The sequence below is a fragment of the Brassica napus genome, chromosome C7 (genome assembly GCF_020379485.1).
Source record: "Brassica napus cultivar Da-Ae chromosome C7, Da-Ae, whole genome shotgun sequence".
NCBI lineage: Eukaryota > Viridiplantae > Streptophyta > Magnoliopsida > Brassicales > Brassicaceae > Brassica > Brassica napus.
Window position 1 is genome coordinate 36,830,575 of NC_063450.1, and position 13,310 is coordinate 36,843,884.

The following is a 13,310-nucleotide window of genomic DNA, read 5'->3' on the forward strand; positions in this document are numbered from 1 at the left end:
ATTCATTTCGGTTCGATTCGAAAACTCTGGATATTTGTAACTCTATGAATCAAAGAAAATAATAATATGCAATATACATAAGAAACAAAGCAAATCACAAATACTAATATTTTTAAGAACATACATCTGATCTGATCCCTTATTAAATTTATTATATAAATTTTATATTTTAGATAATTTTACAATATTTTTATTTATTAAATTTATATTATTAGTTATTAGAATTTTTAAAAGTTGATATTTTTATTTTTGTAATAAAATGTTATTATTTTATATTATTTTGGATTATTTATTTATTTATTTATTTGTGGAGATCGAATCGGATATCTGGTTAAAAATCTAAATTTTGGATATCTGGGACACCGGATATCCAAGTGGCTACGAGAATCAGATAATTGATTATTCGAACAAAATGGATCGGATCATGAATACCTCCAAAATTCCGGATATTAAATCAGAAGAATATTTGCAATTTTTCATCGGCTTAACTTCCTAAAAGATGATGCTTTCTGAAATTTGGTTGTTTCACAAATTAACCTATAAATGTATTAAAAATATTTTTTGAGAGATTTTGAAAGAACTTCGACAAATTTTGGTTACATGAAGACTTTAAATAAGAAAAATGGATCAAGCATTACGGATCTAACAGACCAATCAGATTAAACAAAACAATAATATATTAAGTGGATTTAACGGTATAAGTGTTAATTAAGTGGTATAAAACATATCCCTCCTCCCCACTTCCATAAAGCCCAAGTCAAATATGGGATACTCAAGGCGGTGTAAAGAGGGGTCCCAACAGCTAAAACAAAAGACTTTTTAAGGCAAAATATAAAACTATAGATTAATTCATCCTCTGAGCAGCTTCCTTGGCTAGAACTCTCTCTTTAGCCTTAGTCTTGGCCTGTGATTTGGATCCCATTATCCCTCCTCCCCACTTCTTCCGGTTCTCTTCATATTTGTCATTAAAGTTTGCCTATAATCCAACCATGCAAACAGTTAAAGAATTTATTTTTAAATATTTAGCAAATGAAGATGAACAATCATCTCTTACCTTAATAGCCTCAAGGACTTTACTGAACTCCATCTTGTCCTCGTTCTTCACCGTTGTCAAATATATGTTTGAATGATGAAATTGGATAAAAACGATCCAAAACAGTATAAATTAAAAATAATTTACATAAAAATTTATTCAATAAATAATTTATAGATTCAGAGAAATTGTAACACATAAATTTTAAAATATTTAAAGTTTTTCTAAAATTTGCACATTATAAAAATAAAATATGATGTCAATTAATACAGGCAACATGATTATGAGTGGACGTTCGGATATCCATACGAATTCGGTTCATGCCTATTTTTGGGACTAAAGATTTAAAGTTCCAGACAATATTTAAAAATTTTGGTTTAGGTTCGATTCTGATTTTTACTGATTTAGTGTGGAATCGAATTCCCATTTAAATTATGTAAAAGTTTTAAATATTATTTGAAATCTTACAGTCCAAAATTAATAATATTTTAAGATATTATAAAATAAGCTAATGTAGAAACTTAACATATTACATTTTTAATAATAATTTAATAATAATTTTAATAAAATAATAAAAAAATTGATAGGAAATAATTAAATAGAAGTAGCGTACTCATAAAAGAGTCTCGTTTTACTTAAGTAGTTCATTAAATTATTGTAACAAAAACTAAATTAAAAAAAAAACAGTATAAACATATTCGGAACACTCCATATTGCTGACATATATACTGTACATATTTGTCCTCTGGTTTTTAAGTTCTTGGCATTCAAACATTGATACAAAAGAGAGAGATAGTCCACAGTTTTTACTTTGCATATTTAACAACTCCAAAATGTTAATCTCAATACTTCAAATCAGATATTGTCGGAATTTGATCCCTTAGTAATGACCATTTCTCCTCCTTCTTTCATGGGTCTAATCTCGACTCCCTGGAAAATCATAGCACTCTTCCACTGCCCGTTCTGAGTCTCCATAATAGAAAACTCAATCTCATCACCATCATCATCATCATCATAACCACCATCGTGAATGTAAACCTTCCCAAGCTTAACTTCAATCCACCCATCTCCTCTCACCTTCGGTTCCTCCACATTCCCACCAACCTCCCTCAGACGCCTCGTCCTATCCTCTCTAGACACCCACGTGAGCGAAACACTCGTGTAACGATAACCACTGGGCTTATCCATATCGATTGGTTCGAGAACCACAAACTTTTTGCTAGCAGCATCTTTTCCCACAAACCCGACTTGAGCTTCCATGGGCGTGTCTTCGAAACCGTATGATCTACCGCCCGCTCTCTTGAACACTAAGTAGACAGAGTAATGTGTCCCCTTGGACAACATTCCACAACTTATCTTGCCCCAAATCTCGAACCAACACACGTCACGAAGCTCTGCTACTCTCTTAAACCTGATTCCACACATAGAGATGACAATCTAAATTCCAATTCAAGAAACAGAGTTTTAACTAAGTAAGAGAAGAGAACTTACTTACAATAATAAAAAAAAAAAAAAAACTTACTTAGAATCAGGAACAGTATTCCATTGCCAATAAACAGGACAATCACTCCATGTGATCTTTAAATCCATCGCAGATAACATGTAACACCTCTTCCCACTACCTTTCTCCAACCAAAAGCTCTGTTTATTTTTTCCCCAGTCAACATCAAGAACAAGGTAAGAAAACAAAACTCTAATTTTTCACATTTTTTGAATCAGATTCGATTGAAGTCTCCACCTTTTTGCCGTCGTCGATCAGAACGGAATCATCAGCGAGAGACAGATAAATCTCCTTCTTCGACGAGAAATCCAGCGATCGAGGAACAAGAGATGAGTAGTCCGGCGGAAGAAACTTCTCCCAAACCAAATCCGATTCAGCCGCTGACTTAACCGTTTTCGAAACCGAAGCCACAACGCAAGCATCTCGCGGCGATGTATGGTAAATCACCATAGAGATGCAATCTTCCGGCAATGTATCCAACCGCGCCGCGCCGTTTCGGCTACTTCCTCCGCTGACTTGAATTTGCTCCATATCGTTTTTCTTCGAATCTGATGTAATTTTAAGTTTAGACACAGATGTGATGTTCTGTTCTGGACATGAAGTGGATGTTTGGTTTGTTTTATATACCGGTTTCGTGTAAGACTTACGAGTTAAGATTTTGATTTTCCACTAATACCCTTGGAGCATTTCTAATGTGCACCTTTTATATTAAACTCTAAATTAGAGATCTCTATTATAGAGCTGAAAATGCTCTAATGTATGCTTCTATAATAGAGTTTCTCTATTTTAGAAGAAAATATAGAGGCAAAAAGTAACATATCTCTATATTTTTCTCTATAAATAGAAAAATATCATATCTCTATATTTTTTTCTATAAATAGAAAAACTCTATTATAAAGGCATACATTGGAGCATTTCCACTTCTATAATAGAATTTTTCTATTTTAAGGGAAAATATAGAAATAAAAATAGGGGATGAGTTAGAAATAGTCTTAATACGCGTAACGTTTTTGGAATAAGTTTTGTTTTTTCAGAATAAAAAAGAAAAGACTTTTGCCTAATTAGTCAAACCAACTACCTTTTCTTTAGTGTTTACCTTGTCTATGAAGGTACCAGAGACATTAATACAGCTGTTCCTTTCATCAAAGCTGCGTCCAGCGGAAGCGTCCGATAATTAAGCATTTCATCACCGCAACATACAACTCCGGTGAAGAACCATTGACTTGTTTCCAGTCGCTGCGGCAGCTAACAAGAAACAAAACGGATGCGGGAAATTTCAGCGTTACTGGCGTCTACGGTTTTATGCCTCCAGCAAAATCAATCAGCCATTGTTTTAACTTTTGATTCTGTTTTTTTTGTCTGTTTTGCTGTATTTTTTATAACGCAGCCGCTGCGTCCAGCGGTGATGAAACAAACAAGGGTACTATATTCTGAAAATTCAAATGATTCATAAAATATGATGAATCTTTGTTAAAGGCCAAATCTATTTTTATCGCCTAAATAGTGTGTACAAAGGCACATTTCACTGTAGATGACTGGGTAAAAAAGGTTTTTGACATTCAAAAACTCAAAAGTCACAGACATTAATTCCAAAAAAGCTTGAAAGGTTTGAAAACATTACGATACAAAAAGCTGTTCAATTTTCTTTGTTCAAGTGAAGCAAATAACCAAATAACCATATTTGAAGGAATACTATTCATTATTTTCGTTTCAGAACCGTGAGTCAAGTGTTACTCGTTCCATTTCAGTTTATTTGTTGTTGTAAAATAAAATGTTCGCTTCAAAATACATTTCATTTTAAAATTTCAATGCAAAATTTAATATTTTCAGTTTATTTTTCATCGATTGAAATATGATTTGGTGTATCAATAATAATGTTTTTTATTTTAAAAATATATAAAATTAAATGTTTTCTTAATTTGTGTGCAGGTCTGTCCCTGATAGGAAGCTTTAGAAGCATGAACTTGCAGGCCTTAAAATATATATACAATTTTCGGTTATTTTTTGTTAAATATTTCATTAGTCTAGTGTCGATATTAGCGAAGTTCAAACCATAATTATGTCATTAGCGGCCTTTTAGAAAAATATAGCTTATAGTCCTTATAAAGTCAAGATTGTTACTGTTTGTGTGTATAAACTTTAAAACGACAAATAAAATGAAATGGAAGGAATATTGAAGAAGACTTTTGTTTCAGAACGAAGCATTGTGAAGCATTATCAAAATGCTATATAAAAGTACTGTGGATCAATAAGAAGAACACACAATTTCTGTATTGAAATTCGTTCTTGTGAGAACGGTGAACATTCAAAATCAAACAATACACAGCATTACAAACTTTGCAATATACAACGCTATTTCACTTTGCTTAGAAATGAAACAGAAGCAGACAAGCATAAAGAGGAAAAATCATAAAACCACATTTCTTCCATCACAAGAAACAGGATGTAACCATTTACGTGGATTTAATGGGTGTGGAATTCAATTCCTTGAATGATCAAACCACGTTTGATCAACAAAACTAACCGAAATATCATTACAACATGATTCATTGTACAGGTCACCAAGCTCAGCTTCCATCCACCCATCTTCCCTCTCCTTCGGTCTCGTCACTTCTCTCCTTTTTCTATCTCTCCTTCGACCACTAGGCCAACAAATACTTTGGTTTAGTTCGGTTTTTTTTTTTGCCCACCCGGCCACCCCTAATAAATATATCAAAAGATGTTTTTGAGAAATTTTGAAGGAACTTGGACAAATTTTAGTTACATAAAGTTATTGTCATTCAAAAATTGGTAGAAAAGAGAGAGAGAGTCCTCAACTTCTTATTTTGCATAGCAACAACTACACAATTAGAGAGCTAAACTCTTAGTAGACATGAAGCAGCCAATACAACAGCTTTAAACTCTGTTGATACTTCAAATCAGATATTGTCAGAATTTGATGATTTGGCAATGACCATTTCTTCTCCTTCTTTCATGGGCCGTATCTCAATTCCCTGGAAAATCAAACCACTTTTCCTTTGTCCCTTTTCACTATTCCGAATCTCCATAATAGCAAACTCAATCTCATCACCATCATCATCACAACCACCATCGCTAATGTAAGTATTACCAAGCTTCACTTCACTCCACCCATCTCCTCTCTCCTTGGGCTCCTCCACATGCCCATCAGTCGCCCTCTCTCCTCTAACTCCTGCCCTTGGACGTCGCGTCCTGAACTCGCTATACACCGGTCTGCGCGAAACACACGAGTAACGATAACCACGTCGGCCTGGTTCGAGTAACACAAACGATTTGCTAGATTCTTTCCCCACAAACCCGACTTGAGCTTCCATGGGCGTGTCTTCGAAACCGACTGATCCACCGCTTGTTCTCTTGAACACTAAGTAGACAAAGTAGTGTGTCCCTTTGGACAACATTCCACAACTTATCTTGCCCTGAATCTTGAACCAACACACGTGACGAAGCTCCGCTACTTTCTCAAACCTTGATTCCACAAGTCATATAAAGTATAAGAATAACATCATCTAAACTCCAAATCGCACAACTTCAAGAATAGAGAACTTACTTAGATTCAGGATCTGTATTCCATTTCCAATAAAGAGGACGATTAATCCAAAGGATATTTAAATCCATCGCAGATAACATGTAACACTTCTTTCCACTACCTTTCTCCAACCAAAAACTCTGTTGTTTTTTTTCACCAAATTAAAAAGTTAAACCCAAGAATTAATTTCACATTTATTGAATCGAATCCGATTAAAGGTAACACCTTTTTGCCGTCGTCGATCAGAACGGAATCATCGGCGAGAGACATATACATCTCCTTCTTCGACGAGAAATCCACAGATCGAGGTGGAACAAGAGATGTGTAGTCCTGAGGAAGAAACTTCTCCCAAACCAAATCCGATTCAGCCGCCGATTTAACGGTTTTCGAAACCGAAGCCACGACGCAGGCATCGCGGGGAGAGGTGCGATAAATCACCATCGAGATGCAATCTTCAGGCAATGTATCGAACCGCGCCGGAGCTCCGATGGAAACAATCTCATCGTTCCGGCTACTCGAATCGCCGAGTTCACTTTGCTCCATAGCGTTTTTGGAGTCTGATGCGTTTCGGACACGAAGTGTGGATGCGTCTTTTATATATATACCGTTTGAGATTTGAATATTCCGATAATACCCTTATCAAGCCTAACAGCTTTCCGATAAGGTTTTGGCATGGCCAAATTTGTAGGAATACTGTTCATTTTTTTTCTCATTTCAGAGAGTTGTAAACGAATTACTATCGGAGAAGATTTCATTTCAAAATGAAGCACTGTTACACAGTTTCTTTATTGATATATATGTGTTCATGTGAGAATGATGTACATTAAAATCAAACAATACAAACATCGCAATCCACAAACTTAAAGATCCCAAAACATTACGGTACAAGTACAACCATGGCTGGTTCCGATATTTATTGAGTTTGAAATTATCTGGACTAAGTGTTGGATAATCCACACATATATATATTGTTTAATATGTTTGGGAGTTGAATGATCTATTTTTACATAATAAGTTACTTCAAATTCTGAATACCAAAGCCAATGTTTTGGGGGCTGAATGATCCACACAAAGCTTTTCACTAGCTTACACATGAGACGGAAGTAAACAAAACCGTATTGCATGAAATATAACTTTACATGGTTTGGGATGGCAAACTTTGTAGGAACACTATTCATCTTTTACTTCAAAATAAGCACACTATTACGATACCATACAAGAGTATTTGATAAGAAAGGAGGAACACACACATTTTATGTATTGATTTCTTCATGTGATCAAAATCAAACCATGCACACATTCAATCCAAAAACTTGAAAGTTACGAAAACATTACAATACAACAAAGCGTTTCACGTTGCTTAGACATGAAACTGAACAAAACAAGCATAAACAGGAAACTGCATATAGCTAGTGTTACTGAGTTTTCGCGGGGCGAAATTCAAATCCTTGAATGATCAAACCACGTTTCCAGTAAGGAGACTTGGTCTCAACAACACTAACCGAGATATCATCACAACATGATTCATTGTACAGCCCACCAAGCTCAGCTTCCATCCACCCATCTTCCCTCTCCTTTGGTCTGGTCACATCTCTCCTTTCTCTGTCTCTCCTTCGACCACTAGGCCCAACAAAGTATATCAACTTTTGAGAAGATTCTTGTCCAACCAACCCAACTCCAGCTTCAACCGGGATATCACCCAATCCAGGACATCCGTCCTCTGTCTTGAACACAATGTAAACCGAGTAACGAGTTCCTGGAGATAGGTAACGAGTATGCATCCCAGCACGAATCTCAAACCAACATACATTGAGTAGCTCCGCTATTTTTTCAAACCTACATTGCAACATATTTTCTTCCCCATCATCAGACTAATTATAATCATAATAAGAATGAGTTATTTCAGTCAGCCATAAAGAGAGTAACGTACCTAGATTCAGGAACTGAAACCCATCGCCAATATTGTGGACTACTTCCCCATGTGATCCACACTTCCTTCGAAGATAACATAATACATCTTTTTCCACTTGCTTTCTCTAACCAGAAGCTCTATCATATTTTAAAAAAAAAACTTCAGAAAAAAACTACACCAACTCCATGGTCCAATCGCACTCTTGTTCACATAATTCTCTAACATAAATCAATGATTCTATTTCACTAATTACTCTAGAATATCTCTGAAATCAGATTGAATCACACATACTTGTTATATAATTACATATAGTTAAAATTCGATGATTCTATGCAGTCTAAGATCATTACTCTCAAACAGTCAAACCCTATAATGAATAAATAGACATACTATCTGATTATATATACCTTTTTGCCTTCTTCGATTAAAACAGGATCATCGCAGAGAGCGAAATAGAGTTCCTTCTTGGACGAGAAAGCTCTCGATCGTGGGATCAACGAGGAATATTCCGGCGGAAGAAACTTCTCCCACACGATATCTGACTTAACCGCCGATTCAAACGTTTTAGAAACCGAAGCGGCGACGCAAGCATCACGTGGACTTGTGAAGGAGATTATTTTGGAGATGCAATCCTCCGGCAAGAAATCGAACGGTGACGGCTCCGTCATGATGATATCTTCGACTCTAGATTCAACGCCTTGGTTTTGTCCCATCGTTGCCTGCATCATCGTTTTGGAAGATTTGTTGAGAAAAAAAGATGGAGATGCCAAGGCTTTATTATGTTTTGATAAAAGACTCGTGACTGTTTCAAAAGTCACCTCTGCTGTTACGGAATTGAAAATGACATCGTGTAAAGTCGTCCCGCAAGTATTTACGGAACTACCCTCTTTTGGACCTGTACGTGCCGCGTGCCTCCCCCTCTTCACGCTGCATGTTTTTACTTGGATTTACAAAACGAAGCCAATTTTCTCTTGGCGATCGATATTCTTTTATAATTTTATTAAGAATAAATATGATTTGTCATATATTTCTGTTTTCTATATATTCTATATTAAAATTCTATGTAACAACTTGATACCATTGTTCAACCATTCATTTTAATCCCCTGTATATTAATCGAGAAACATTACAATTTCTTTTCGTACGTAGTCACGTGTCATCACTAGAATGATTGTTAAAATCATTAGAAAAATAGGTTGGTCATTCTGATTATATAGTAAGTTTTTTTATTAAACTAACCATAAATTCATTATTAATGTTCTTTATTGTTTCTTTAAATAAAAGTTACGGCGTTGCCTAATATGGCTAAAGTATATATGACAATTAATTATTTTGAATAATAAAGATTTGATAAAAATTAGTGTAACTTCTATCATATTTGTTTAATTTTAAACTACTAAAATAAATTAAACAACCACATTAACCATATAATAAGAATTTTTTTCTTCTGTATATGGTATATTTTGAATTTTAAAAAATCACTATAAATTACTAAAATTATTAAAAGTCTCACATTCAAATTTTGTGATCCATGGTTTAAATTTTTTGTAATGACAAGATACAAATGCTTACAAAATCATATAAGTCAAAAGTCTAATTTAATTAATTATTAATATACTATATACTATATAAAATACATAAATATTTTAATTTTCAAATTTACTTTGAAATTTTTTTTTGATATAATCTTTGAACAAACATTCACAACTTAATTTTTTAAAAATGATAAATTACTAAAACTATTGATTCCACAATGAAAATTTTGTTATCAGTAATTTAAATTTTTGATATAAAATATACAAATGATCAAAAAACTATATGAACAGAGAACATTATTTAATATACATTAATATTAAAAATACACTATATATTAATATCATTTAAATTTAATTATACATCTTATCAAATAAAAAAAAGATTAATAAAATTTATTTATATGTTTGCACCAATTTAATTGTATATGTAATAGTTAAAGATTTTTAAATTATTTAATATATATTTATTATTTCATAATATGTAAAAACATATAATACGTAAATATAATTTATATATATAATGTTTATCCCGCGCAAGACGGGTCTTAACTTAGTATTTTCATATTCGTTAACCATGTTGAGTTGTTTATACTAGATTTTGATCTGTATTCAATTTTAACACGTAAGATTAAAAAAAAATTAATAGTAGTTATAGCTTTTCTATACAATTATAAAATTGATTTATTCGATTATAAATAATAAATTGAAAATTAATTTAATATAATTTTAAAATAAAATAAAATAGGATAACCTTTTTATACTGCGTGGAGGTTATTGGTTGGTGTATTTTAATAGATTTGAAAATCTAAACTAAATCTAGTGTTATTGGTTCTATGATTTTAAAATCTGTATTGAAATCAAGTGTTATTGGTTTAAGATTTATAAATTCTAATATAAATCAATTGTTATTCAATCATACAGATTTATTAATAGATTTGACTTTATAATGAATTTGAATGGATCTGTATATATTTCTTTATTAAAAATACAAAGACTCAAATCTGAGGAAAAACCTCCGGATTTGTAACTACTAATCCGAGAAAATTTAAAAATCTATATATTTTACTAAGATTTGTAAATACTATATGAATTTCTAAATCAATCAATAATACCTACTGCATGTTTCACATTATTTTTAGTATCGCGAGAACTATCATATAGCATCAGATGTCCACCAAAATATGATCTCGCTTTAAATTTCGCCGAATTGAAAATTGTAAACCTATTCCTCCCCAAATCGATTTTTCAAAATTTGATAACCCATAAACCATGATTTAAACTGGTTTGCTGTTTACCAAACAATTTTACTAGCTAAACCAAACATTTTGAATGTGAGATCAAGGCAACCAGAATGTGAGATCAGGGCTTATCTTAGCAGAAATGTCCTTGAATGTGAGATCAAGGCAACCATCTTCTCCATGCCATTAAATAAGAGCTCTGGTCCCGATGGTTATTCGGTGGAGTTTATCAGGGCGTCGTGGGATACTGTGGGCAGTGATGTGGTAGCAGCTGTCTCTGAATTCTTCAGGAATGGGAGACTGCTCAAGGACCTGAACACAACCGCCATTGTGTTGATACCGAAAAAAACCAGAAGCTTGTTCTCTAGGGGACTACAGGCCAATCAGCTGTTGCAATGTTGTCTATAAGATTATCTCTAAGATAATTGCAAATAGACTGAAACCTATCATGCAGAAATGTGTAAGCCCAAACCAGGCAGCCTTCTTCAAAGGAAGAAGCTTAGGTGAGAATGTCTTACTAGTATCGGAGAGCTGATCAGAGACTATAATAAGCGATCTTGCTTGAAGAGTGGCATGCTAAAAGTGGATATAAGGAAGGCTTTTGATACTGTTTGTTGGGAATTTGTCATCAAGATTTTAGAAGCTCAAGACTTGCCTCAGATGTTTTTTACTTGGATTCGAGTGGGTATCCCATCTCCAAGGTTGTCAGTGGCCATAAATGGTGAGTTAGTGGATTTCTTTGAAGGGAAGAAGGGCTTGAGGCAAGAAGACTCCATCTCTCCTTATTTATTCATTATGGTTATAGAAGTCCTCTCTAAACTGTTGGAAAGAACTGCGACAAATAACACATTCCGCCTACACCCACTATGCTCAACTCCCCGCCTTACTCATATGCTCTTAGCTGATGATCTACTAATATTTTCTGATGGTTCTCAGTCATAAATTAATGGTGTTAAAATGGTCATGGCTTCTTTCAAGACTTGGTCGGGTTTGGATATGAATAATGAGAAGTCTGAGATTTTTTTTAGTGGTTACCTTGATATTCAAGCTGCAGTAATGGCTGATTTATCTAGTTTTAAGAGAGGTCATTTCCCACTCGGTACTTAGGGCTGCCGTTGGATCCCCAGAAGATTAATATGGCCACTCTTCAACTGTTCTCGGAGAGAATCACCTCTAAACTACACTCTTGGACAGTCAAGTGTCTCTCCTTTGCTGGTAAGGTTAAGCTTATTTACTCGGTAATATATAGCATGGTCAAATTCTGGAGTTTTGTTTTTGTTCTACCAAAGAGTTTCTACGCAAAGGTTGTCTCTCTTTGTGCATCTCCATCTGCTGGGGCTCGCGTTTCTTGGTCATATATATGCATGCCGAAGAAGGAGGGAGGGTTGGGCCTAAGGAAACTTGAGGACTTTGATTTGATTTTCAGACTGAAGAGACTTTGAAATTTTTTCTCTAACTCTGGTTCACTATGGTTGCATGGTTATCTCATAATCGGTTTCAAGACAAGAACTACTGGCTTGTTCAAGACTCTCAGCACTTCTCTACTACCATACGAGGCATGCTGCAGCTCAAGCCCCTCCTCTCCCAATTTCTAAGATGCAATGTGGGTGATGGTAAACATGCCTCCTTCTGGTATGACTTTTGGATAGATCTCGGTCCATTATTCCTGATGTTTGGCTCCTCGGGATCTCGCCAGCTACAGGTTCCCCTCTCTGCTTCAGTTTCGGATGCAGTTGTGAATGGTGACTGGTTCTTTCCTCCTGCTCCCTCAGAAGATGCAGTTACCCTCCAAATTGTTATGTCCACAACCAGGGTGCCAACTCCTTCGTCCGGCCCTGATGTGTATCTGTGGAGAGGTCAAACCGGTGGGTTTGTCTCAGACTTCTCCTCTCATGTGAAGTGGAACAGGTTGCGTGCAACTGCTCCTATGGTTCCTTGGTATGAAGTGGTGTGGTTCAAGGAGGAAATCCCTCGTTGTTATTTTGTTACTTGGCTCGCTATGCTGGCTAGATTGCCAACAAGGGATCGTTTGCTTTTGTGGGGTCTTAAGGTACTGGGTTCTTGTGTTTTATGTGATGATGGCACTGAGTCTCATGATCATCTTTTCTTCAACTGCCCTTTTGTGGCTGGGATTTGGTCTAAGTATTGTGGTCGCTTCATTATCTCATCTCCTATTATTCTGCATGCAGTGGTTCTCTGGTGTTCTCAATACCAGGGCCTTTATTCCGTTCAGACTAAGGTCATCTTCAAGTTGCTCCTGCAGGTCATTGTGTGCAGCTTGTAGCGTGAACGTAACTCGCGCATCTTCAGAAGTGTCTCTCTTATTCCTCTGCCTTTCTTCAAGTCAGTAGATCGTTCTCTGCGTGACAGGCTTCTTTCCATTCCCCGAGATCCTTCTCAAGCTCACTCGTTGCTTCAGCTTTATTTTTGGTTCGTCGATCCTTATAGTTAATTCATGTTGTAAGATCATTCTCTCCTTTTCTTATTTTAGTTGCTCCTTGTATTAAGCTGCTATGCAATATTGTAAAAACTCAAAAATGGTATGAA

General features: G+C 34.9%; 4 protein-coding genes and 1 long non-coding RNA gene across 5 annotated transcripts; 1 reads left to right on the plus strand and 4 right to left on the minus strand.

The window, feature by feature from the left end:
* Positions 1–741: 741 nt before the first annotated feature.
* LOC125590264 lies at positions 742–1,125 on the minus strand. The gene is made up of 2 exons (XR_007326598.1): positions 1,055–1,125; positions 742–976 (listed from the first exon to the last, which is right to left on the minus strand). It is a non-coding gene; the product is annotated as an uncharacterized LOC125590264 (long non-coding RNA).
* Positions 1,126–1,728: 603 nt separating this feature from the next.
* LOC106407424 (F-box protein PP2-B1-like) lies at positions 1,729–3,143 on the minus strand. The gene is made up of 3 exons (XM_013848280.3): positions 2,772–3,143; positions 2,556–2,674; positions 1,729–2,444 (listed from the first exon to the last, which is right to left on the minus strand). The coding sequence occupies exons 1-3, from the start codon at positions 3,063–3,065 to the stop codon at positions 1,889–1,891; spliced, it is 969 nt and encodes a 322-aa protein (XP_013703734.2). The 5' UTR covers positions 3,066–3,143; the 3' UTR covers positions 1,729–1,888.
* Positions 3,144–5,242: 2,099 nt separating this feature from the next.
* On the minus strand, positions 5,243–6,656 carry LOC106407404 (F-box protein PP2-B1). The gene is made up of 3 exons (XM_013848260.3): positions 6,304–6,656; positions 6,100–6,218; positions 5,243–6,017 (listed from the first exon to the last, which is right to left on the minus strand). The coding sequence occupies exons 1-3, from the start codon at positions 6,619–6,621 to the stop codon at positions 5,453–5,455; spliced, it is 1,002 nt and encodes a 333-aa protein (XP_013703714.1). The 5' UTR covers positions 6,622–6,656; the 3' UTR covers positions 5,243–5,452.
* A 601-nt stretch (positions 6,657–7,257) lies between these two features.
* LOC111208267 (F-box protein At2g02240-like) lies at positions 7,258–8,827 on the minus strand. Its single transcript, XM_022707224.2, has 3 exons — positions 8,398–8,827; positions 8,009–8,127; positions 7,258–7,914 (listed from the first exon to the last, which is right to left on the minus strand). The coding sequence occupies exons 1-3, from the start codon at positions 8,716–8,718 to the stop codon at positions 7,494–7,496; spliced, it is 861 nt and encodes a 286-aa protein (XP_022562945.1). The 5' UTR covers positions 8,719–8,827; the 3' UTR covers positions 7,258–7,493.
* A 3,404-nt stretch (positions 8,828–12,231) lies between these two features.
* On the plus strand, positions 12,232–13,047 carry LOC111208048. Its single transcript, XM_022706750.1, has one exon. The coding sequence runs from the start codon at positions 12,232–12,234 to the stop codon at positions 13,045–13,047; it is 816 nt and encodes a 271-aa protein (XP_022562471.1).
* The last annotated feature ends 263 nt before the right edge of the window (positions 13,048–13,310 follow it).